At 34.9% G+C, this 26678-nt stretch overlaps 2 protein-coding genes and 1 long non-coding RNA gene across 3 annotated transcripts in view; all 3 read right to left on the bottom strand.

Annotated features, from left to right (window-relative positions):
* LOC133882629 (uncharacterized) overlaps nucleotides 1-12298 on the bottom strand; it is a 60461-nt gene extending 48163 nt beyond the window's left edge. Inside the window, exons 1-2 of the long non-coding RNA XR_009902699.1 lie at nucleotides 12154-12298; nucleotides 10250-10347 (exon numbers count right to left, since the gene is read on the bottom strand). This is a non-coding gene — a long non-coding RNA (uncharacterized LOC133882629). The remainder of the gene's footprint in view (nucleotides 1-10249; nucleotides 10348-12153) is intronic.
* LOC133882908 (germin-like protein subfamily 1 member 13) lies at nucleotides 1463-2345 on the bottom strand. Its single transcript, XM_062322147.1, has 2 exons — nucleotides 2169-2345; nucleotides 1463-2010 (listed from the first exon to the last, which is right to left on the bottom strand). Exons 1-2 carry the CDS (start codon nucleotides 2293-2295, stop codon nucleotides 1469-1471), a joined length of 669 nt encoding a protein of 222 aa, XP_062178131.1. The 5' UTR covers nucleotides 2296-2345; the 3' UTR covers nucleotides 1463-1468.
* A 13403-nt stretch (nucleotides 12299-25701) lies between the features above and the next one.
* On the bottom strand, nucleotides 25702-26678 carry LOC133882500 (germin-like protein subfamily 1 member 7). Its single transcript, XM_062321685.1, has 2 exons — nucleotides 26497-26678; nucleotides 25702-26283 (listed from the first exon to the last, which is right to left on the bottom strand). Exons 1-2 carry the CDS (start codon nucleotides 26621-26623, stop codon nucleotides 25748-25750), a joined length of 663 nt encoding a protein of 220 aa, XP_062177669.1. The 5' UTR covers nucleotides 26624-26678; the 3' UTR covers nucleotides 25702-25747.

Here is a 26678-nt window from a genome sequence, read left to right as displayed (position 1 = left end):
CGAAAAATCTAACAGTGGTACCAACTGAGTTTTTACTCCTAACTCAGGTACCACCTATAATACAAAATAAAACTCAGGTACTAAATTTAAAATGGCTTAAAACTCAGGTATTAATAGTTTATTTAACCCTAGAATTTTACTAAAACAAACTTGTTGTGTCCTTGTTGTTTGACGCCGTTAAGGAGGGTAGCGATCTTTTGCTCTCTCACGTCTCTCCCCCTTTCCTCTCTCTCTCTTTGTGTCAAATTTTCTTCCTATGAGATACTGGGATCTTCTGCTATCTCACGTCTCTCCCCCTTTACATAATGACCAATCAGAAGAAGAAATTTGAGGTTTTTGTCTCTCTTCCTTTCGTCTCTCTCTCTCTCTCTCAAATTTTCTTCTTATAAGATACTAGGTTCTGAAATGGATTGAGATTAAATTGATAGTTTATGGTTTTTGTTATACTCATTAGTTGGTTTAATTGAAATTTGGTAAATCCTAGAAATTGAAATTGATTGGTTGAAGTTTGACAAGATTCTAGGTTAAAGGAAGCTTGATTGTAATTTCTGATTGGTCAAAGGATTAGTGTCTTGGAATTTTTCCACATAACAAAGACTTCAAATTTATTTTATTTCTATTTAATTGCTTTACAAAAAGAAAAAAGAAAAAAAAAAATACAGTGTACAAATTTGGGATTAAGAGATGAAATTGCAGCAAAATATTTATTGATTAATGTTCTTTTCTACAATGACTATTTGTTTAAGATTTTGCTCATTAGAAACTTTGGAGCTGAAAAATCACGTCTTCTTTTAAGATTTGATGTAAGCCCTTTTATCAGGTGCGTTAATTAAAATGTTTTTTATTCATATATTTGAATTTGCTTTACTTAATGCTTACATACATGTCCGATATTCTTATTCCTTTGCTTTTATTTTGCCTAAACTTTTATCTTTCGATCAGTTTGTTTCTTAGTGATCATATGATATTTGAAAAACTTTTGAAAATTGTGATTGATAGCGACTTTTGAAATTTGTGAATCGAAGCGACAGTTTTATTAAGAAATAAAATATATATATATATATATATATATATATAAGATTAAATTATAATAAATAAAAAATCCGCATATATTGGGGGATATAAGCTAGTAAAGATTATGTAAAGATATTAGACATGTTATTAGCTACCTTTTGAATCCGCTCTTGCTCCTTTTTTATTATTCATTTATTTCAATGTTTATTAGTTTATTTTTTTAGAAAAGAGGAAGCAAAGGGCATGTACCAAAAGAAATTAGCTAGAAGTGATATTTCAAACACACCGTATTACGAACCTTAGATACCAGAAAAGATAAGAATATGAGAGTACAAAAGCAGCCATTTTATTTCATTATAATTATATATTGTTATGACAATACAACAACGGAAACATGTCAAATTTATTCAAACCATCAATCGGTTCATTATGGCTACTACGTATATATAGTTCTCTAAGTACTGAATTTTTTCTGAAGAGATTCAACCACATTCTTGTCCAATTGGAAGGCCTTGGTGAGAACATCCGGATTAATAGGAGGATTGGATCCAAAAACATTATTTGCTATAGTGATGAGCCCAGGATTCTGGCTACTGAAACTGGCAAAAGCAACAGCATTAGTCTTTCCTACATTAATCTGGAAGTGAATGTGACCAAATGGGAAGACAAATAAGTCTCCTGCATTTAGAATTTTGGCGAAAAGGCGGTTATCCGGGCTGGATGAGACAAAACCAACTAACAGAGTACCCTCTACGACTAAGAAAAGTTCTGTGGCACGAGGATGAGTATGGGGTGGATTTACGCCGTATGGTGCAATGTCTACACGAGCTAAGGATACACCTAGTGTATTGAGGCCAAATAATTGGTCCACACCCACAGGAGTGACAATCGACCCTAGTTGATTTTCAGTGCTTCCAGGAATGTTTAGTCCTTGAAAGAAGAAATCATTGGGAGTGACAAGCTTTGGGTCCTTGCAGAACTTTCCATTCACAAATACTGCTCAGAAAAAAGTTATTTAATATCACGCAAGATACTAGCAAAATTATATTGATATGTAGATGCCATAGATGAGAGAAAAGAATGGAGATATATGCATCAAATGACTTCAAAAGAACATAATAATAATAACAAGAAGAAGAAGAATGTGTGCATACCACCATCGAGGGAACTGTTAGTTGAAACGCAAAAGTCTTGCAGAGGAGAAGGGTCAAAGGCAGAGGCAAGGGAGCATGCCAAAGCCATGAGTGCCAAAGCTACAATGTAATTAGGAACCCCTTTCATCCTTATCTGTGGTTACGATCTCTTGCTTCTGTATTCGGTGAGTTGTTGGTTATGTGAGGAGTGAGAGATGTTGCGCTCATGGGAACATGTCTATTTATAGCCGGGAGTCAATGAACCGGCCTATGTTTTTCACTTGATGGAACCTAGCTTGTAAGACTTTGTAAGTTATCCATTTAGATTTTTATTTAGTGGGTGAATTAACCGGCCATTGTTGGACCTCTTAAAACGTAATTTGCAAATAATAGAAATGCAGCCAAATCCGACAACTGCAATTGATGGAGTAGTTCTTACGTTACTTTTCTCCAATCCGCAGAAACCTTAAAGTGATTAATTGTATGTTCAGAAAATGACATGGATATTAAGCTGAAATATTTGAAATAGCACGAAATGTTCCAAGTCAAATGACTTGATCTTTTCTTATTAAGCTTATAGATCTTCTTTTGCTCTTCAAGAAAAAGCTTTCCTAGATAACGAGTATATATGTACCATGCCAAGGCAAATATGTCATATTTTTCAATTCTCTATGGATGTGAAAATAAGAATAAAACAAAATAAAGATAATTAAACAAAACATAAAAGAACATAAGATTTCGTGGTTCACAACTAAGAGCTACGTCCACAAAGTTGTAACAGATTTTACTATGATGGAGAATATATCTCTATTCAGAGACTTTTATAATCCAGAGACATTGATTAAACTATTCAACTCTTAAACTCCTCTATAGAAAACCTAGAAAAGATCTCTCAATGTTTCCACAATTTTTCCATAACAACAGAGTCTCATTTCAATCTTTAAATAAAAAAACCAGAGTTTTCGGGTGGTGGTTTCTGAACTCCCCTAGGGTTCCGTAACTTGATACCCCACATGTCTAGACACGTATACCATCACATAGCCCGGACATGCACCAAAAAAGTCACTTCTTGAAACTCATGTTCAGACAGAATATTTTGTCTGTCCGTACGCCCCAAATTAATCCAGCATCTCTACAGTTCTTGTCCGAACAGGTTGTGCTGCCCATCCGACAGTCTCCATACCACAACATATTCATATCTACTCCTTTCTGTTTTTTTCTCTTCCAGTTATGGTTTATCAGGATTTGAAAGGTTTGTAGGTATTTGGGGGAAATAAATTCATGCAATTTAATTTTAAAATGCAGCAATCAGGCCCCTAATTCAAGTTCTAGTTGCCATATGCCCTCTCCGAATCTCCGATCAACTCATACACACCACGCAGCGTCCAATGTGCATTTATTCCATCCAAAATTATTGAAAATGACCAAATTACTTCATAGTATTGAAAAAAAATATATTAAAATTAAAATAAAAAAGAAAAGAAAAGCCATAGACACCACCCCTTGTATAAATTATCTCTATTCTACGCATACCTACATACATCCTTTATTCCCACTCTCCTTTCCTTATTTTGGGTTTTGTTTGCACTCTCTTAACTCGAGAATAAGGAATCTCAAATTCTGAAACATGTTTTGGTTAATGACGTGGATGAGATTAGCAATATTTGATGTACTATACTTTTTCGACGTGAAGTCGAGCTAATGCTATATGTTATACTCACATCCTATTACCATCTTACTATATTGATATAGTATTACCAATTTATTATTGAACTTATTATTATTATTATTATTATTTAACAATAGATTATCTAATTATGGATTGACAGTGTTATGTGTTAACATTGTAGGATAGTGGTGGAGATGAGGGTGTAGTATGTATCATTACTCTTTTGAAAATTCTACCTTTTATTTATTTTTGGTACAGTTGACCGTACACCGTTACTTCAAAAATTGATATGGATGACTCGCCGGACGTACTAGCAGAAGACATTGTGATGCCTAAGTTAGTATAGTGTTTTTGAACGAAGCTAGTAGGCAAGAGAATTCTATGAAAAAAATGTGCATACCTCGTTGTAGGGTTTGTTGCCTTCACTTATAGGACCGTCATTCTTAAGGCAAGTTGGTTTGATATGGCAAGCATCGGAGGTGAAAGGTCCGTTATGGAAGGTAGCTAATATATTATCATGAATGGCGTCCCTATGGGGGTGCTTCTACAGATTCTTTTCTTATGAGGCCAAGTCTAAATATGTAAGACCTTAACTGAAGGGATTCTCAAAATACCTTTCATTTTATGATCCTTTCTTCTAAGGTCCCTAAACCATTGGTCGGACAATCTCCGAGGGGTAAGGGACTATATATATTGGACTTTGAGTGGGCCTTTAAAAGGTCCGAAGAAGATATTACTGGTAAACGTACAGTATCACCATTTACCATAACATAGTCTTTTCAATTAAGCTTACCTAACGTAAGTTTCACATGAATCAGTAGCAATGTTTTTAAATTCAGAATACCCAAAGACATGTTCTACTATATATATATATATACACATATATGAGCAGCAAATTCACTTCACTTCGGTGTGTTTGAAATTGCAATTTCGTAAACAATAAATACGATTTTAAACTAAATCGCAGAACATAAATCGTTTGGAAACTACGTATTTTAAAATTACAATTTAAAAACGCAGAAAATCTGCTTTTTCAAATCGCAGGTGAAATGATGTTTTTTTTAAAATGCATAATTTTAAAGATTAATTTGCGATTTTAAAGGTTAAACTGGGATTTTACCAAACACTTAACTGTACTTTTAAAAATTATTTTTTCAAATTATTATTTTAAATCAAATTTTTTGAAATCACAAATTCAAACATATCCTTCATCAACTGTGAGCGGCAACTTGACTCTTGTGCCACAAACATTCATCGGGTATAGAACGTAGAAGACAATTTTAAGGTTGGTTGAACAGATAGAATATGAATAGCCTTTAATGTTGTAAATTAAACACGATAGCAATTTTATTACCATTTTTCAAATCTAAGTTTTTCTATTCTTGCGTACAAGCCAGCCACCAAATCAGTCCTTAGATTCTGCGTCACATGGACGCAGACACATGCACGTTGGGTAATAAATAGCCGCAAACAAAGGGGGGCCTTATGAATTTTCTTAAAAAATAGAATAAAATAATAAAGTCGGGGATGCCGGATGTTCGCATAGATCCAGATCCACCACAATTAAGTTGATCGAAAATTTGGGATATTTTAGAAAAGATTATGTCACACGGCATTTCTAAGAAAAATGAGTAGATGGTAAAGGTGCGAGTTTGCTAGAAAGGAAGAGAATAAGAGATAAGATGGAGTTTTTGAGTTCGCTAAAGATCAGTTACGTGACAGCATCTTAATTGGACAGATGAGAGGTGTGATCCAGCTGGCTTCTAAAAAGGCTTGCCCAAACGTTGTGTTTTGACTAGCTTAGGGTTATGCGTTTTATTCACAAGCTATAATCGTTTTTTGTCTTTATTAGTAGGTGTCATTTTATGTCTTTTGGGGTTGTGATTTGTAAGGGACCTATATAAAGTTTCAAGAGTGGTTTTAGTAAGTATTTTTGGAATTGTTGAATTGTGTTTGGTTGAAGGTTGGCATCCTCAAATGTGCCTGAATCTGTTTCTCTCAGATTTATCAATCTATCTTAGTAATTTTCATCAAATTTCATCCGAAACTTCGGAATAGATAAATCCCACAACTTGCTCTATAAAAAAATTTAAATAGCCTAATTATAGTGAATTCTCGTCATCTTCGCGTTTAGGGCACCCGACTCGAAAAGCTTCTTCTAGAGAGCACAAAAATAATCGCTTTCTCGCCTAGATTGCCTAATTTGGTGGTCGAAAATGGCTATTGACCCTCCCAAAAGCACAACCAAACGGTCTCGTAAGAGCCAATATCCATCTCCATCCTATACCGTTGAAAATAATGACCAATAAAGTTGATTCTCACCTCAAATGGCTGAGAATTGATGATCCTTATGAGGGGTCACCCCAAAGTTAAACAGTGACAACAATTTGGATAATAGGTGTGAGGTTAATTCATACTACAAAAGCCCAAAGCCGGATGTGAGCATTTGGAAATTGGAACATAAGGCCACAACAAAATGTAGATAAACTTAAGAAAAAATTATATAAATACAAATAAACAGGACGATCAATTGAAACAAATATAATAAATACATAATGATATCACAAAATATATATATATATATATATATAATTCTCTTCAACATTGTTAATTAACATTCACATTAGTGTCAATTATAGTTCAACAACAAAAGTAAACAAATTAAGGATGTTATACAAGATTTCCACATATCCATAAATATAATAATAAATACATGCTGATATCTCTTCAATAAGTACTTTAAAAGAATCCGTACAATTTTAAACCTCTATTGACCACCATCATAATGAAAATCTCTTAAGGAATAGAGTAAATTAACCAAATCTAGTTTGAAATTTCTAGTTTAGACCGCAATTATGAAATACCTCAGTAAACCAAATATACAATTATCAAATTAATCACCACATATATTATTACCACAATCAAAATAAGCAAGAAAATGAATAAAAAGCAAATTTGATGAAGAAGTTGAAATCTGTTTGAAGAAACGATCTTCAAAAACTAAACTTCTTCGGGAGACAACCAAGTACTAAGCCATCCTCTATAGAAGACTTATGTTAGAGATTTTTTTTTTTTTTTTTGTTTACAAAACCTTTATAAACGTTGTTGGGAATAATCCCACTCGGCTCGGCCCACGTTGGGAGCTACAAGCCTTTCAGCCCACCTTAGCTCATGTAGAGATATGGGCCCAAGGCCCACCGGATATGAGTGAACAAGGATGAGTATCCAGGAGCCCGGCATGGTATTATCCCGGGGCTAACATAGCGGACCAGGAGTCTATTATACGTGGTCCCATATATTCTGGAATCCTGCATCGTCCCTAAAAATTCGGGATTGACATTAATCTTGGATTTGTCTCTGTGAATCTCGCCTTGAAACTATTATGGAGAGAGTCCCGATTTAGAAGGTGAGTGATTCCTAGCTAAGGTCTAATTTCAGCGACGCTCGTAGGTTAAAAAAAGAGACAAAACCTTAAGGCGTTGAAGGTACTGATCACTGAACCTATAAATAGGCCGAAACCTCATGTAAGAAAAAGATACTACTATTATTCTGCTTGTACATATTATATACTCAAAGACTGACTTAGGCATCGAAGGAATGAATGCCGGCCAACTCCCGGCGTATTCTCTTCACCTTGTTTGTCATCGCAGCAATCGGAAGGCGAAGTCACCAGAAAGGAGCGAGCTATCATGGCCATGCCGGAAACTGTACCAACAAATGTGAAGATCCAATCTCGTAACCTCGATAAAAAACACATTCACCTCAAGATGATGCTTATATAGAGAGGAGGAAAAAAAAAAAAAGGTTTTAGGTCAAAGTCGATGGGAATTGAGATAGCTGGCAGCTGAGGTCGGTCGATCGAGTCAGAAGCTCAGTTGATCAAGCACTTGGGTTTCACAATCTTAAAAGCACTCTGCACTATCTTGGTCAACCAAGCTTCAACTGACCCTCTCAGGTTTTAATATGGAACAAGGATGCATCACCTCAGTAGACTAAGTCATCGTTTGAGTATATGGGATTTTGTACTAATTAAAGTTGGATGCATCATCTAGGTCAATCGATCATCGACTGCGCTCCTCCTAACTTCAATTCTTGATGCTTCTTCAACCACATTTTCATCCCAACTCAAACCTAAACCTAATGCTTACAAAAAAAAAAAAAAAACATATTTTGCATTGAATTTGTCAACACTAAAAACCTACTAAACTCTCGTTTGGGAATTCTACCCCAAAACTATAAAACAATTATAACTAAAAAAAAAATGAATTACAAATCATCCCTATCAAACATCTAAAGTAGTATTAGTTTGAATTCATCGACTTAGCATCGAGGGACTCTTTTGAGTTTTAGTATGGTACAAGGATGCATCACCTTCGTCGATCGAGTGTCTCGAAATTTTGTACTAGACTTGGATGCATCATCTTGGTCGATCGAGCATCAACTGTGCTACTCCCAACTTCAATTCTTAATACTTCTCCACCCATAGTTTAATTCTGACTCAACCCTAAAACTAATTCTTACAACAAATTAAACATGTTCTGACACTGAATTTACCAACACTAAAAGCCTAACATTGTTCCTCAAACATTAAACCAAGTCCAATAACCTATATTCTATATGAATGTCTGATGTAGACCAAGTTGAGTGTTTGTGTGTCGACCCGTTTTTTTTTTTTTTTATACAAACATAAAACGAGTCATTGCAGTGGCACGACTATGTGTCGCTCAGCCAACATATGGCACATGCCCCATAACATGTACCTGATAATCAGAGTATAACATATATCTATTTATGCAGCGGAAAACATAAATCTGAATAGCGGAAATTACAATTTATACATTTATCACAACTTAATTACAACATTGAGCCATTTAACGTCTATTTGTTTGAGTCTTTATTAACACAATCATTACATAACAATAATGGCTTAACAAAGAATAAGTGACACAAACGTCACAAGCCATACCTAACCTATAAAATAGTGGACAACCCGTGGTCCGACAATTATAACTGTCGCGGCGAGCTTCAGTCATAACATCTCAAGCACACTGCTACTAACCCATCAATTATACCGAAGTACCTGCAGCCAAAGAAACATCATCTACATGGCTGTAGTGGTATCCACATCCGCATAGGTGAAAAAATGAGTTCACTGCCATAGCATGAAACACACTAAGACCTCAGTGGTATAAGACTAACTGAGTTTTCACAAAGAACCAAACTTTATTTTATTTTTAGTCGTGCGAGCACTATATTAGCCGCAATTTACCAACAGCTAATGCAGCAAACACCGACTATTCAGAAAACATTTAAAACATACTATATAGTTGTGAACATATGTAGAAGTTCCAATCTACCGTTTGGAAGATTCTACATATAGACCCTTCTATAACAATACTTTTCATCGGTCGCTCAGACATATGTGCACACGATCACTCCATCACAGATATCACGTATACACATAGGTCTTAAGCAAAGAACATAGCAATCTTACTCTTCCGTACTAGGATAACATCCGTCAACAAAACACTCGCAACACAATCTCTAATCGTATTTCAGCTTCGTGCCTTGATGCCAGTAGATCGTGAGAGCACTAGAGTTAAACTCAATCATGCTAACACGTCTTTCCTGAAGAACAAGAACAGTCAACCTTTCTACTCATACACATGCCATTACTCGCACCCGGGCAATCATGTATCCATGTACTTTCAAATTCAATGTATGATCTTAACACATGACTATCCGATAGAAATATACATAAGATCTTTTTCATGAAGACTCTAATGCATACCAATAAGTCTAGTAAAACTACTCATAACATAAAAACATCTCTCACAAAACAATGTTATATATGCTATGCATGAACTGGGGCTAAAAATGCTGCTGTGCTGATATGCTGCTGATACTGTTATGCTGCTGATACTGTTATGCTGCTGATACTGATATGCTGCTGATACTGTTATGCTGCTGATATACTGATACTGCTGGTATGTATGCTCTATACTACATGCTCAATGTTCCGTGCTTGACCAGTAAATATTTCACTACTGTGTCATGCTGAAATCATGCAGTTGTTAAATCACGTCCTTTTAAAACTAAACAAATCCAGCATTTTATCCAACACTTTGAAATCATTCAAAACTTAGTTTCTTTATAAAATCTACACAGTTTCAACATGACATGTTCTCAAACAATTTGCATAATTTAAATCTCAACTGCAGAACTTAACACTTTAAATCTAGTCAATACTTTTCACTCTTGCACCATCTCTTAAACATCATTGATATAGTTTAAACATAATCGAAACTAATAAATCATCTCAAAGCATATACATTTCATCATATGGTTGGTTCAGTTTCATAAACAATATATATATTTTTATCAATCCAATACATATAAAAATATATATTTTCTCAGTGAGTGGAATACCCACCTTGGCTGCATTGGACTCCAACTCGAACACTCCTTGGACTCTAGTCACTTGGACTCTACATTAGAGAACCAATTAAAGTCTCCAATCCGAACATGATCCTGCAAACATTGGTAACATTAGACTATGCTATTGAACTCTATACTCTATGACACAAAAGCTACCCACATGCTCACATGTCACGTCACTCGCTGCGAAAGCTATCTAGATATCTTAAGCTATTATTAGATTAGTCATTGGTTATAGGTTCTTATTATATCTTGCTTATTAAGCACAAAGGTGTGTTTAACTATTTTTGTTGGTTTACATATTATTGTTGTATCACCCTATTATTGTTAACCATTTTCTATAGTTTGTAATTCCTTCACTAAGTTAACAATATATATATATTTTAGTCATATACATGTACATGTATACATATATACATATACACATACAACACTTTAGGCTAATCCATTAAGTCTTTCCAACCTAGAACTTTAGTGACTTATACTTAAAGATTATTTTAATGTCTTCAATTATATTAGCCTAAATCCATAATCCATTTATATAATTACTTTACCTACTCATGGGTTTATTCATTTTTTATGTTAATATATTTTATTTGCTCACTTACTCTATGTTGCCTTTACTCCTTAATTTATATTAGTCATTATCTTGTTCATTTAACCACTTACAACATAATAACTAACTCAACTCTTTTTAGGGCATAATTCAAAACTCCGTCACATAACCAAAACCAACTTCTCCGAGACTCCTCCACCACACTAAGTCCATCAATACAACACCACACACCTCTCATTTCAACTCACATATAAGGTCACCATATGCATGAGTTCTAAAACCAACATCAATCAATGGCCAAGACATTAACAATTATCAAAAGCCTAAAACCAAACTTCCAAGAATACCAATTTGGTATCTCCACACCAAACCCTCAAAGTTCATCTCCAATTAAGCTAACATCAACCCTAGAACATAAACAAACTTAATCCCTAACAAATAGTCATAAACTAACATAATTATCCCATTCACAAATACAAACCAGATTTAAGGTTTTCATCAAAATACCCATCAAAATCATCTCTATCACTATTACACATACCAAATATAAATACCTAAAACATCGCATGGCCAAGATAGGAAATCCCACCTTTAAAAACCATTTCTAATTTGGTTAGCAACATGAGTAAACTCAAAATCATATCTCCAAAATTCCTAATTCAAAATCCACAACCAAAATCAACTAACATAATCAACCATGAAAGCTACAAGAAACAAAACCCCATAATAAAAACACCATTAGGCCATCACTCCCAAAAATCACCATAAACCCTAAATTTTCATCTAAATCAAATCCCATAAAATCCATACCCATTTTCGGATTCAATCCAAAAACATAGACAAAATTAAACTCTAAGATTTCAACAATTCTAACAAATTTAGGGTTTATGCCCATACTTCAACCATTAACAAAATTGGAGTCTTAATCCTTTAATTCAACAACCCATGGCTAAAATTATGTATAGGAATTCACTATATATAAAGACCCCAAGCTAATTTTAGGGATTTTGTCTAACACCCAAAAATTGACCTAACTTAGACAAAATTAGGGATTACGAATTTATCTTAGAATAATCGGTATATTAAACCCCTTTGAAGTTGATAATCACTACTTTAGTTTTGTAGATGATGGAACTTTCACTTGGAAGCAAGACCCATGATCCAAGCTCAAGCTTCACGTGAATGGGGAAAGAAAAGTGAGAAATTCCAGAATTTAAATCTACCAAATCAGCCTCTATAATCACTCATACGTGCTGCTTTAGCTAATTTAAGGTGTGTAATTCATTGCTCAAACCTTAACCCATGTGAAAGAGAATGATAAGCAAGAGGATTTGAGAAATTACATAATGTTTTCAGCCCATGAAACCGTTGCTCTTTGTCCTTCACACGAGCTCAGCCCATTCCCATGCTAATCCAAGCTTGTGTGAAGAAGAGATGAGAGTTTAGAGGGAGATGAGCTCACGGGTTGGTGGAAAGGAAGAGAGACCGAGTGCTGCTGCGTTTTTAAGGGGAAGAGGAATGAAAATCTGATTTTGAGAGAGAGAGTGTCGTGAACCACATAGAGAGGATAAGGGTTATGCATAAATTTCGAAAATGCCCCCCACTTTAAGTGATTTTTGAGGGCATTAGTGAAAATTCCTGATTTGGGCTTCAAAAACATCATTCTTATTCTTTTTTCTTGGGCTATCCTTTAAAACCCCATAGGATAAAATAAAACACTTTGTTTCATTTTACTACACTAAATAGACTTATTTATTTAATCCTAAAAACCCATTAATAATATTCTACCATTTTCTCTTCACTTATCTAAATTAAATTCTCAAGTGTGATTTTACCACACTAAATGGGCTTACATTAATTTACTTTCTAATAAACTCATTAAATAATTTCTTGGATATTACAGTTTGACTAATGATGAGATCAGCAAAAGACAATGGCATCTTAATGTGGTTCAAAGCTCTTCCAAAAAGACCTTTTGGGTGAGCATAAGTAGTAGTTCCAGAGAGTCTCGATCAAAATGTTGGCATGTCAGCATTCGAAGGGCATGTCCAGAACTGAGACCAGTTAGGACCCAAGTCATTCATTTGGTTCCACGGTCACACCCTGTTCGGCCAAGTATTAAGTTCGAGATGTCTGGTTGGAAGACTAGTCAAAGATTGTCCGACCAAAAGCATTGGTAGAGTTTCATTTTGTTCCTCATTAGAATGGGTCAGTACTCCCATTTGAACAAGATCACGATTTGGTGTTTTTGTTGGTTTATTTTAATTAGCTCATTCTGTCTTGACAAAAACACCTCCATATTTGGAACTTCTATATCAAGGACTTCCATAATAGGGATACCGAAATTCCAGAGGATTCCAGAAGAATATTGCAGAATATATTTTTCAATATGGAAAGGAGTGACCAGAAGAAGAATTTGCACAGTATATCACTAAGAAGGAAATATCCTTGTGAATGAAAGAATCTGGAAGATTTACAGCTCAGAAAGTCAGTTTTCCCTATAGACCGTCTGGGCGCCTAGTTACCAAGGTCCGAACGCCCAAGTCAGAAATTCAGTGTCCAATCAGGGTTTGACACTATAGCAGATGGTGGAGCCAGTAGCTCATGGTCCATAAGGCGGTCTGGACAGCCCAGTAGACGCTGAAGTTGGTAAGTTCCCGTCAGCAAGGAGTCCGAACGATTATGCGGTGACTGCAGATGGAGGAACTACTTTATGCAACCGTTCGGACGCTAGAGTTTTCAGGTTCGGACGCACTTCAGTATTTTATGAAGTCTCAGTTGTAGGTCCGGATGCCGCGTATGCAAATCCAAGTTTGAGTAGAATTATGATTTCTTTAGCCTATTTAAAGAGGCTCATAGGTTGTGTATATGTAAGAATTCAATATAGAATTCTATTTGTGCTAAGAGAGGGTGTTTAGGCAGATATTGTTAGAAGTGATAACACTCTTAGAGTATTTGTGTGATTTGATCAACCATTTGAAGTGTAGCTTAGAGAGGAGCTCTAAGCTAGAGGAGTCCATTGAAGAACTCTTCAGACAAGAGGTCTAGTTGAGAGGCGTTCATGTATAGGTATGTGTCAGAGTTGAAGGTACGACTACTACATTAGGGGTATGCAAGTACAACTACTTTGTAACTAGTTTTTTCTTCTGAACAGTGAATTTCCTGGGTTTGGCTGCCCCATAGGGGTTTTTCTCTTTGGTACAAAGAGTTTCCACTTCGTCACCAAAATATTTTTGTTATTTATTTTCCGCATTTTATATTTTGGTTGATTGGTTGATCACACACACACACACATACATACACACACATATGAGTCTTTATTTTTTAGTTTTATTTTGGGTGTTACTAGGGTAAGGACTTTATTTTCTTTTTAAACCTAATAAGGACGGCTTAGGGCACAGCTTATGTGTATTTTTCATTAGTTTTCAATAGGAAACTCCTTTAGGTTGAGTTTTCTCTTATTTTATCTCAATTCCTTGACTGGTTCTTCGTTCTAGAAATAGTTGTGAAACTTGTACTTGTTTGGCTTTGTGATCCACCACTCCTTGCAATGCATGCATTAGTTGGTATTAGAGCTCACTTTTCTTTCCTACTATGGCGCAAAGAGGCAACATGTGAGGACCAACTGATGGCATGTTTGCAACGCATGGAAGAACAGTTTGATCAGTTTGAGATAATGGGCACACAAATTGGAGCATTAACTGAGCAATTTGATGTCAAGGTGATCCTAAAAGACGTCGTTGTCAGCCAAATTTGCATTTATTGGGATTGGGGTGTAATTTATGTGGTATCAGACCAAATGTTAGTTAAATTATATTTGTGTTCTCGAAAAGCCAGAGAGCATATTCACATCATTCATATTAATCGATTAACTAAAAACAAATATTTTCATATCGCTGCGTGTTTTGGTGATGATATTGATATCAAATGTTTAACTGCCTGAAAACTCAAAAATGTTAAGCCACCCATGACTCACCAATTAGGGTCTGTTTGGGTTTATGATTTCAAGAAGTGACATTTAAAATTGTAATTTTATAATGTACAATTTGAAAAAATGATTTTTAAAAACGCAGCTAAGCGATTGGCAAACTCACAATTTGGCCTTTAAAATCACAGGTTAACTTTTAAAATTCTGCGTTTTTTAACAAAAACTCATTTCCTACAGCATATGTGCGGTAGTTTTTTCAGTGGTAAAAATATAGTTTTAAGTGTTTTATAAAAATGAGAGAAAGAATGAAGTTAGATCTTAACCATTGAAAAAATTACAGTAGCTATGTTGTTGTTTTTTTCACAACACCTAAGCCAAATCCCGATTTGAAGAGGCGGATTTCTGAGTTTTTACATTCGTAATTTTTTAAAAACGTAATTCCCAAACGATTCATTTTCTATAATTTGATTTAAAATCGTATTTTTTTATTTACGAAATCGCAATCTCAAACACATACTCTTGTTTTTTTTTTTTTTTTATTTGAACAAATAGAACCGGTTCATTCATTGAGGAAAAAGCGACCTTACAGAGAAGATCTAAGGAATTCTGAGTTAAATACGTTTGAACCCCTTGTGGTTTAACTCCTTTTTTTTTTTTTTTTTTGCCCCATTTAGTTTATTTTGTATCGTAGATAGTACCTCGTTTATAGCTAAAGATGGAGATGATACTTCCATTCAACTTCTGTCTAAAAATTGACGGAAGTTCATGTCAACACCTCTAAGAAGTTGACACGCGTCTTATGTCTAATAAAAAATTAAAACTATTGAAAATAATAAAAACTTAAAAATAAAAGCTTTAAAAATTAAAAAAGTTAAAATAAAAATAGGAGGGTTGCCTGAGCCATGCACCCCCATGGCCGGTCTGGGGGTAGTTGAACCACTCCAATGGCCCTTGGATGTGGTTCAGCCACCCTTCTTCTTCTTTTTTCCTTACGGGGTGGCTAAACCTCTCCCAGGCCAAAAGGTGGGGGCTCGAGGCTCTTGGGGATAGTTTCGGCCACCCCCATTTTCTCTTTGGGGGTGGTAAACCGGCCACCTCCTAATTTTTTTTTCAATTTTTTAAAGCTTTTTTTTTAAAAGTTTTTATTTTTGTCAAATGTTTATTTTTTTAATTTTTAACTAGGCATATGACACATGCATGTCAGCTTCTTCGAGGTGTTAACGTGTACTTTTGTCAATTTTTGAACGCAAATTTGGACGGAGGTATCATCTTCGTCTTTTGCCATAACTAAGGTACCATCTGCGATACGAAATGAACTACAGGAGACAAAAAATAAAGGCGTTAAACAACAGGGGGAAAAAACGTATTTAACCCAGTATATATATATATATATATATATATATATATATATATATATATATATATATATATATATATATATATATATATATATAATTAATCAAAAGAGGAATCGTCCTCAACAGAGTAATGTTCAGAATTACACACATTATTAGGGAGATTAATAAAGGACCTAGAGCTAACTGAAGAGTTAGACCCCCACATCTTGAAAATCAAATCAAACAAAATTTAAAACAAACATAATCAACGAAGTCTTAAACCTTAGTTGGTTATTTCACGACACATACCCTGATCCTAGACCTTTTTTCGACCAATTCCTAAAACGCCTACCCTGGCTTGGACGGGAACCAAGTCTGTGCTAAAGAGCGGCCTGTACGGGGGGTGGTTATATATATATAAACCGAGTCCTTCCTTAGAGTGGCTTAAAATTGCAACACGTAGCGTGAAGCCATAATTTTTAATTGCTAAACAGGTCTTTTTAAGTACTCAACTTCCTTTAGCTAAAAATGAAGTGAATTGTATTTTTTTAAGTCGTTTAATAAAAACTTAAGAAGTATCACGTGAATTACTCCTCCTTTGAAAAAGGATCAGATTCACGTCGTTTGAACTGTTTAAAACAACGCCATTTAAGACAACTTTTATGCTAACGTTGTTTACAGTTGGAAACGACGTGAGCCTATTTTCATAACTCGCTCTCTCTCTCTCTCTCTCTCTCTCTCTCTCTCTCTCTCTCTCTCTCTCTCTCTCTCTCTCTCTCTCTCTCTCTCTCTCTCTCTCTCTCTCTCTCTCTCTCTCTCTCTCTCTCTCTCTCTCTCTCACTCAGGAATTCTTGTCTCCATTTTCAATCGATTAGGTGCATTAATTAATGTGTACTCAGTTTTTCACTCAATATTGTTTTTGTTTTTCCTTCCCTATAGATGTGCTGAGAATGAGTTAAGAGGTCGGAACGACTAGTGTTAGAGATAGACATGAACTCTCAGTATTTACTTTCTTATATTTAATAAGTGCTTGTTTGGCACAGAGTTTTAAACTTATTTTGATTAATGTTCTCTTTGGTTATATTATTTATTCTTGGCATTTCTTGTAATTTTTTGTGCCTTTGAGTCCAGTTAGGTAACTAGCCCCAACCCTAGGTCGTACGTACGTGCATGGTACATTAACTCTCTCTAGATTATCACAATTTAGAGTCATATACATATGAAGATGCTTGATTATAAAATCAACTAGCTAGTAATGATGAATTATAATTCCTTTTCTACTATTGAAGATGCTTGATTTAAAGTTAACTAGTAATGGTGCATTCATAAATAGTGATACGTATAATTAGCAAGCATTAATTGCTACAAGATGAGTATTGTAGTATATTTCAGATGAAGTACACATTGAGTCGCTGGTGTATATGGAGAGGAAATTTTAATTAGGACAGTCTTTGTTAAGGCAAAGTGTATAAGATGAGCGCTAGAAAGCCATTGCACGTTACAACAAATTTCATGTTATCATTTGAAAAAGCTACAAATATACTCATTATTATTAAATTTCAAAAATATTTTCAACGAAACATTTTTTGAAAGAATTATGAAAAATAATATCATTCCGCTTTGGGTTTGGATTTTCTAGATCCTCACCAGGGACAGGAAAGTCCGATCCACTCATGTAGGCCAATAAAACAACCAATAACCAAAGCAAACTCAATATATAGAAGTCCTATATTGTTTTCTCCTTCTCCAACCAAAGCCAACGTACGACTAACATGATTAGCTCTCTTTGAAATACCACAATTAGAGTGTGCGGAGTGAAGAGAAGTCCTCCAACCATCCTGATTTGCCACACCATGTCCACGTTGCCAGTGACACGTGGCCAGCAGTTAGCCACGTGAATGATCCATCCACGTGGCTAACTGTAAGTGGCATAAAAAATAATAATAATAATAATAAAAAAAATTGTAGTGTGAACACGTCTCTCTACCAACCAGTAATCTAAGATTGCATATATACAATTGCTTTTTAGGTGCATGCTACTGTAAAAAAGGTGGCAAAATATTTGTCAACAACAAGAATTAATGGAAGAAGCCTGACAAGGTAATTGATTCTTTTCTTTTTATATATTTTATCCTAATAAAAACTTCGTTAGCAATTGTCTATTTATTTTCATTAAAATATCGCTAAAAACTAAGACTAGTTTGTCCATAGAAAGGGCAATAATTATTATTTTTTTTTTTTTCTTACATCTCAATTTCAGGGGGTTTATGTGAAGTTTCCCCTTTAAGTAATTTTGTAGGTACGATTCTCATGTTTGACTTTGAACTATATAACATTGATCGAGTTGTTTCACTAATTTCAATTCGATCAAATCTTACCACTTCAAATTTTATTTTAGTTAATAGTTGGTATTGTATTCGATCTTGAGGAAATTATTATACTAAATACATTTTTCTTACACTTAATTAAACTCTGGTGCTTTTTCCAATTGAGCTTTGGTCAATGGATTGGTGTCCTGGAATTTTTCCACATGACAAAAGTCACGCCCCCGTTTTGGGATATAAGGGGAAACGCGAACTTGAGTGCTAAAAACAAACATTTTAAATGGAAGCGTGCATTTGCAACATATAAATTTTAAATCTCCTACTTTATTATACATTTCTATTAATAATTCTTTACAAAACCTTGAATTCTCCAAGAGAAACATACTATACAAAATAAAGATTTGGTCGGTCCGCAATGATCTATTGCTCTTTGCGAGATCTATGCCAATACCAAGAAATGACGTCATCATATTGGGTCATGTGGAAAGGGTCGAGGGAAAAAGGGATGAGTTCGACAACTCAGTAAGGAAAATACAACACCAGGGGAATAAAACATGTTATAAACATTTATGCCATAATCTTTAGTCATACATAATGACAGATTTATTCTACTCACTGATAAGAATTAATTTCATATATGATGAATTTCATAATGTATATTGTTTTGCAACTTAAACCAATTTGTATGATTGATTTTAATTTATTTTGGATGATTTGAGTATTTTTGGATATATTGAAACTATGATGATGTCTAGAAGAATGAATAAGATATGTGATCTTTGAGTGATTATAAGCTGGAGATTATAGTTATGCAAATTGTTTAAGAAATGATATGCTAGACTGTTTATGTTTTATAAGAAAGCATGTGTTAAAGCATGATTCGTGATATGAAATGTATTGTTTTAAGGCAGGAGGCATAATCATATGAACAATTAACAAAATTTATGAACAAGTGAATGAGGAATATGAATAATGGCATATGAAATTATTAATGATTCAATAAATTCTTTTTATCTGTTTTCTCTTTAATCCTTTCTCTGTGGTTTATCCCTTTATAGACTCTACACCGCTAGTTCCCGTGAGCGGCGCACGTTGGCTTTGTCCAAAGGACCTATAGACTCAGCCTGTCGTCACAGAGAAGAGTCGCCGGGTTGGGGATCTTCCCTAGGTGAAGGCCAACCCCGGCCGGTAGCACACACCGTAATTTGGTATGCTTGTCATGTTACCCTATATGGTATCGATCTTAACTGTAGTAGTACCTCAGGGTTAAACAATTACTACACATGAACGTTTTTTATAATACTGTAGGCTCTGCTGTAACTGCATACTTTACTTTAAAACTGTAAGAGCCGCTTTAATAACTGTAGTCATGTGCAGATTTTTAAACTTTAGATTCTCTTTTCTTTCAACACTGTATTCTTGAAAAAAATTATATACTTCGGAATGCTCTATAATCTTTACTTTCAAATGCTCTTTTTCATGACTATAAGTATGCATAATCCATAACTTTGAAATGCTCTTAATTATAACTGTAATTATGCATAAATCATAACTTTAAAATATGCTCTTAATCATATCTGTGATTTATGCACAAAATTCTTGAACAATAACATATGAGTAATAAAGCTTGGCATTAAAAATCACATAAGCAAACGCTTTGTAAAATTTCCCAACACTTTTTCAAAAGATTTGTAATAAAATCTTGTTGGGGGTTTTTCGGTGTTGTATCCCCTTACCTGGACTTGCCATTAGCGTCAGGATCGACCTTTTACCTAAATAAATTGAAAGAAGAAGCTTAGAAGAATATTCTAGAATTTGTAGCCTAATACTTAATTAAAATAAACATAACACGCAACCAGAGATTTTCCAAATTGCACAGTCTGCCAACAACCTTAAATCCACATTATTACCTAGAGACTAAACTACCAACAAGCGTGATTCACTCAGCCCCAATCACAGGATATCTTCCAAAAATGGCAACCCCCCCTTGAAAACCATATCCTTAGTCCAAAAGTTCATGACCCAAACATAATCCTTATTACACTTAGCTTCAACCGAATTAGGAAACACGTCCAATATTGAATTAACCAAACAGCTAAACACCATCTATAACCTAGAACACCCAAAGCATGTCTCATATCACTCACACCTATTTATAATCAAAGAACCATATAGTAAAGCATGGTTTAACAAAACAATAATAATACACATTGTAACGACCCACCCCCAATGACACAATATTGTCCGCTTTTGGCTCCCCATACCAGACTTCCCAGGAAGTCACCCATCTTGGGATTGCTCTCGCAGAAGCACGCTTAACTGCAGAGTTCTGATAGGTTCATGACCATCACGGCTTTAAAACGCGTTGTTTATTAAATGGTGCATTTATACATATAAGCACATCCTCATTCCAGGCGATGTGGAACGTCACACACATAACCAAACCCACACCTACACTAATCCAAATAATACCTCATATCATAACTAATCTACAATAAAAGCCCCCTAGGGACTTAATTTCAGTTAGCAATCCATTAGGACTAAATTTAACCCATTCCAATTTAACACAATATATATATAAATCTCACTTAATTATCTAGCCAAATACCTCCAAATAATATACCAATATCTATTCATTTTAAACAACCTAAAACAAATCTCCAAAACACCATATGGCCAACATAGGAAATCTATTCTTTAAAATTTATCACTGATCCGGTTACTAACATACAAATACACTTAAATATTCATTCAGCTATTCTAACCTCAAAATCAGAATACCCATCACCAAAGGACAGTATTTCAGCCAAGATCAACACACAGGGACCACAATAATCACACCTCATAAACCTTAAATCAAAACAGGGGATTCATCCAAAATCACCTACACACATATACTCACTGCCTATACAAAACAGGGAACACAATCAGCACTAAAAGTACCCAATTTTATCTAAGCATCACGACAACCACTGGCTAGAGCAACCACCCACCGTGAACACACACATCACTGGCCAGAAAAACCCACACACAAAGAACACTTGAATCAGTTGATACCTAGATGAGTGATGCGCAGCCTGACGAGGGCAGCGGGAGGCAGTGCGGTGACGAGGGTCGACTGTAAATGCAACAGAAAGAGAGAGATGAGAGGTTAGAAACTTACACTGGCGGCGTGCGTGAGAGGAAATGAGAGAATAGAGATGATAGTGTTTTTTCCTTTTATGTTTTGTTTTTGCCTTTAGATATGGTTCTCTTTCGTTTTTGGTTTGAAAGAGTGAAGAGAGTGCATATATATTATTGACGTTGTAACATAAGCAATCACCGTCTCTAGCTAGCTATAGCTAGCTTTATTTTCTGAAACTGTGCTTCAATTTTGGCTGCAATTTCTCCATGCCTTTGGGATGTTGCTGCATAATTAAGATGTTGCTGCAACTTCAGCAAGATTGATGTAATAATATCACCTAAAATAATGTTACACCAATGGGGTTCAATCTAAGGGAGCAAGCACCTTCTTCCACCAACTACCTTCTCTTTATCTTTCTTGGAAAAACTCCATATGCTTCCCTCGTACTACCATTCTAATTGACAATGTTCTCCTACACTTTTAATTGTAATAATGTTATCCCCAAACTACCTAAAACTTGTCTAGTCCCCCAAGGCATTACAATAAGAAGAGCAAATTAAACCCAAACACACTCCTAAAAAAAACAACCAAATTGAAAAAAAAAAAAAACAAAATTAAAAGAAATATATATATATATATAACAATTTGAAATGAGAACTAGAAAAAAACAAAAGCAAAAAAGAAAAGGGAACTACACTTGATGCTCCTGAACTTCCACCACATTTGCAATTATCCCCTAAACTTTAAAACCTCTCTATTTAGTGTCCATCTTTTAATTTTTTCAATTCACCCTCAGTTAGGATTTAACAGTAAATCCTAATGGAGGGGAGTCAAAATTTTCAAAATATATACCTCTTTCTTTGTGGAAAAAACAAAGGAAAAAAATTGTAAGGATTTAGGCATTGGTGAGGATTTAATGAAATTAGCAAAAACAACGACACCTCAATCTTTGATTATTTTTTTTTTTTTCAAAAGAAAAAAAAAGGGGGTTATTTTCATAATTTTGATTTAATTAATTTAACAGAAAATCGTAACGGATTAGGGAAATTGAAATTAATTAAAAGATGGATTCTTTAAATTGAGAGCTTTTAAAGTTTAGGAGGGTAATTGTAATAGCCGTGACAATTGAGCAGGGGTTAAGTGAAATTAAAGAAAAAAAAAAAAAAAAAAAGGACGAGAGAGAGGAAAAAAAAAAAAGATCACAAATTTTACTTTATAAACGTGATCTACTCGTGAGGATTTACATTTTGACCGATCATTTTGAGGTAAATCCTTAAACCCATGTTTTAGAGATTTTCGGTTAAATATTGTAAAATATGAGTTTAATCTTAATTATTCTTTAGGTTTTGTGCCATTTGAAGTTTACAAAAATCTCTCAAACTTCGGGTATTGTTTGGGTAAATTTTTTTGTAAGTTTCTTCAAACCCTAATTTACGGGTATTTAGTTTAAATGGTATTTTGTGAATTTAATCCTAAGATTTTCTTGTCGGTTAATGTTATTATGATTATGTTAGTGTTCTATGTTAATGGATTAATGTTTATTGTGATTAAGTTAGTAAATATAATTTATGAATTAGTGCTTAATATTATGGGTATTTGTTAGGTTGTGATTTTTAATGTCAAACCCTGAGCAAATATTTTGGGTTAGTGTTATTTGGGTTTAGTTAGTGTTTAAGGTTTATGGGTATGTGTTTGGAACCCTAGAAAATTCAATGGGTTTTCCAATGGGTTAGTTCTTTGGTAATTTAAGAGCTAAAATATTAGTTACTGTTAGAAAAATGTTTAATAATTGCAATGTGTTATTTTTACAGTGGCACATTGCGAGAAGTTGTCTAGGAAGTTTATTTGAGTTTGTTATCCGCGTAGCCACATTGAATATTCTATTCACTGAGAAAATGATATTATTTTTATGCTTTTAATAGAAATGCAAATAATATGCTATTTTCATACCAAACTAACATTATGTTTAATATGTGTTTTTAGATGTTTTGAGTAGTTTCAATTATGATAAGATATATTAATGATCTTTATGAGGACTTAAGATTGATTGTGAATTATGATTTGAATATTGTTTTAATTTGTTCTATCGCCTGCTATTGTTGGGATTTAAATTATGCGAATTATGATTTAGCAAAATAACATGTTGATTGATTATTGTTTTATAAAAAAAGCATGTATTAAAGACATAGTTCTTGAAAAGCAAAGGTATATGGTTTTGAACATAAAGCATTGGGTTGGAAGAGACCTTAGGGCCAGTATCCCCTTTGGCATAGTGTGTGAAAGTCCAATGGGCTTATATCCTCTATGGCTAGGTTAAAGTCCAATGGGATTGTATCCTCTATGGCATAAGATTAACGACCAATGGGCTTGTATCCCCTATGGCATAGGATTAAAGACCAATGGGCTAGTATCCCCAATAGTTAGGTTAAAGACCTATGGGCTTGTATCCTCAATGACATAGGATTAAAGACCAATGGGCTTGTATCCTTAATGACATAGGATTAAAGACCAATGGGCTTACATCTCCTATGACATAGGATTAAAGACTAACGGGCTAGCATCCACTATGACACGAGATTAAAGATCAATGGGTTTGCATCCCCTATGGCACCAGATTAAAGAAGACCAATGGGCTTGCATCCCCTATGGCATAGAATTAAAGACTAATGGGCTTGTATCCCCTATGGCTAGGTTAAAGACTAATGGGCTTGCATTCCCTATAGCACAGCTTTAAAGACTAATGGGCTAGTATCCCCTATGGTTAGGTTAAAGACCAATGGGCTTGTATCCCCTATGGCATAGGATTAAAAACCAATGAGCTTGTATCCCCTATGGTTAGGTTAAAGACTAATGGGTTTGTATCCTTTACGTCATAGAATTAAAGACCAATGGGCTTGTATCCCCTATGGCATAGGATTAAAGACCAATGGACTAGCATCCCCTATGGCACGAGATTAAAGACCAATGGGCTTGCATCCCTTATGGCACCGGATTAAAGAAGACAATGGGCTTGCATCCCCTATGGCATAGGATTAAAGACTATTGAGCTTGTGTCCCCTATGGCTAGGTTAAAGACTAATGGGCTTGCATCCCCTATAGCACAGCTTTAAAGACAAATGGGTTTGTATCCTCTATGGCATAGGATTAAAGACCTTAGGGCCGGTATCCCCTTTGGAACTACATTGTTTTGTATTGGATTGGGTTGGTAATTGAGCATGCATAATGTTGTTTATGATATGTCGATATAGTATGAATTGTCAATTGAGATATAGTTAAGAATTGATGATTGAGATATAGTACGAATTTGTATATGAGCATGTTGGAATAAGAACAATATTGTTATATTGTGTTCGTGTTTACTCTATCTACTATAATGTGGTTTTAAGAGACAGGTTTTCATAACCAAAACAATAACTATTATTGTAAACAAGAGATTAAGTACAATGTCATTTTACGTGAAAACTTAGTGAGTCTTATACCATTGAGACTTCAGTAATTTATTACTGAGGTAGTGAACTCATACTTTCACATTTACGGATGTGATTAACCCCACAACCTTACAGATACTGATGTTTTGGTTGTAGGATCAGTGGATCTAGAGGATGACCTCGTAGCACTACTTGGGGTACTGCGACTGAGGCATACCGCTAGTTTCGAAGCTGTGTGGACTTGGGTGTCCCATTTTGGTAGTCTTTTGTTGTTGGTTTGTGTCCAACGTAACACTTGTATTTTGTAGAGCCAGTCTTTTGGTATGTAATTAATGTTAAGTTTAAGCCTTAAACATATAGACTTATGTATGGCTCTTTATGATTAACAGTTATGTTATAAAAGTGTTTTTCCGCTATTTTGATTAGGTATAATTGAATGTTTCGCTACTTAGATGTAACTCTGAATGTTAGGTACATATTATGGGATCGGATGTGTACCATATGTTGGTTGAGCGACAAGTAGTCGTGTCATTGTGATGATCCATTTATGTATGTTTAAAAAAAAAAAAAGAAAAAAAAAAAGAAGGGTCGTCACATTACCGTTTTGTTATGGTTTTTTTGTTGCAATATTCTTGGCATCATAGAAATATTCATTTTAAAAGCTTGCACTCATAACCATTTTATTTCATTACATTTATATATTGTTATGACATTACAACATGTGAGCTAAATTAAACAGGGAGAACTTTTTTCAAACCAAATCTAACGATTCATTGTGGCTACTACATATAGTTCTCTAACTCGCGAATTTTTTCTGAAGAGAGTCAACCACATTCTTGTCCAATTGGAAGGCCTTGGTGAGAACATCCGGATTGATAGGTGGATTGGCTCCAAAGACATTCTCTGCTATGTTGGTGCGCCCAGGATTCTGGCTACCAAGACTGGCAAAAGCAACAGCATTGGTCGCTCTTACATTAAGCTGGAAGTGAATGAGACCAATTGGGAAGACAAAGAGGTCTCCTGCGTTTAGAGTCTTGGTGATGAGGCAGTTATCCGATGTGACAAAGCCAACATACAAAGTACCCTGTAAAACTACTAAAATCTCTGAGGCACGAGGATGAATATGGGGTTGATTTAGGCCGTACGGTGCAAAGTCTAAGCGAGCTATGGACATGCCTAGTGTATTGAGGCCAAATATGTTGTCCACAGTCAAAAGAGTGACATTCGACCCAAGTTGATTTGTAGTGTTTCTGGGAATGTTTAGTCCTTCAAAGAAGAAATCACTAGCACTGACAAGCTTTGGGTCCTTGCAAAACTTTCCATTCACAAATACTGCACAAAGAAAACTTTGTTAATGTCACGCAAGACATTGGTTTATAGCCTTTGATGCAAAAATTAAACAGGCCCAGTTAAGTAATCCCTCCTATCATATTTACATTGACATGTAGATCCCAATGATGAGAGAAAATTAAACAATCGAGATGCATCAAATGACTTCAAAAGAACATAATAATAATAACAAGAAGATGAAGAATGTGTACATACCAGCCTGAGTGGAACTGTTAACAGCAACACAAAAGTCTTGCAGAGGAGCAGGATCATAGGCAGTGGCAACGGAGCATGCCAAGGCCATCAGTGACAAAGTTACAACGAAATTAGGAACCCCTTTCATCCTTATTTGTTGTTATGATCTCTGGCTTCTGTATTTGCCGAATTCTTGCTTTTGT

Source organism: Alnus glutinosa, chromosome 11, assembly GCF_958979055.1.
Source record: "Alnus glutinosa chromosome 11, dhAlnGlut1.1, whole genome shotgun sequence".
Taxonomy (NCBI): Eukaryota; Viridiplantae; Streptophyta; class Magnoliopsida; order Fagales; family Betulaceae; genus Alnus; species Alnus glutinosa.
Note: the sequence above shows the minus strand (reverse complement) of the source record. Positions and strands in the feature narration are given on the sequence as shown.

Coding starts and splice junctions, on each gene's coding strand:
- LOC133882908 (XM_062322147.1), bottom strand. CDS start 2,295: ATGAAAGGGGTTCCTAATTACATTGTAGCTTTGGCACTCATGGCTTTG. Junction 2,011..2,168: donor TAACAGTTCCCTCGATGGTG/GTATGCACACAT, acceptor TTTTCTGAGCAG/TATTTGTGAATGGAAAGTTC.
- LOC133882500 (XM_062321685.1), bottom strand. CDS start 26,623: ATGAAAGGGGTTCCTAATTTCGTTGTAACTTTGTCACTGATGGCCTTG. Junction 26,284..26,496: donor TAACAGTTCCACTCAGGCTG/GTATGTACACAT, acceptor TTCTTTGTGCAG/TATTTGTGAATGGAAAGTTT.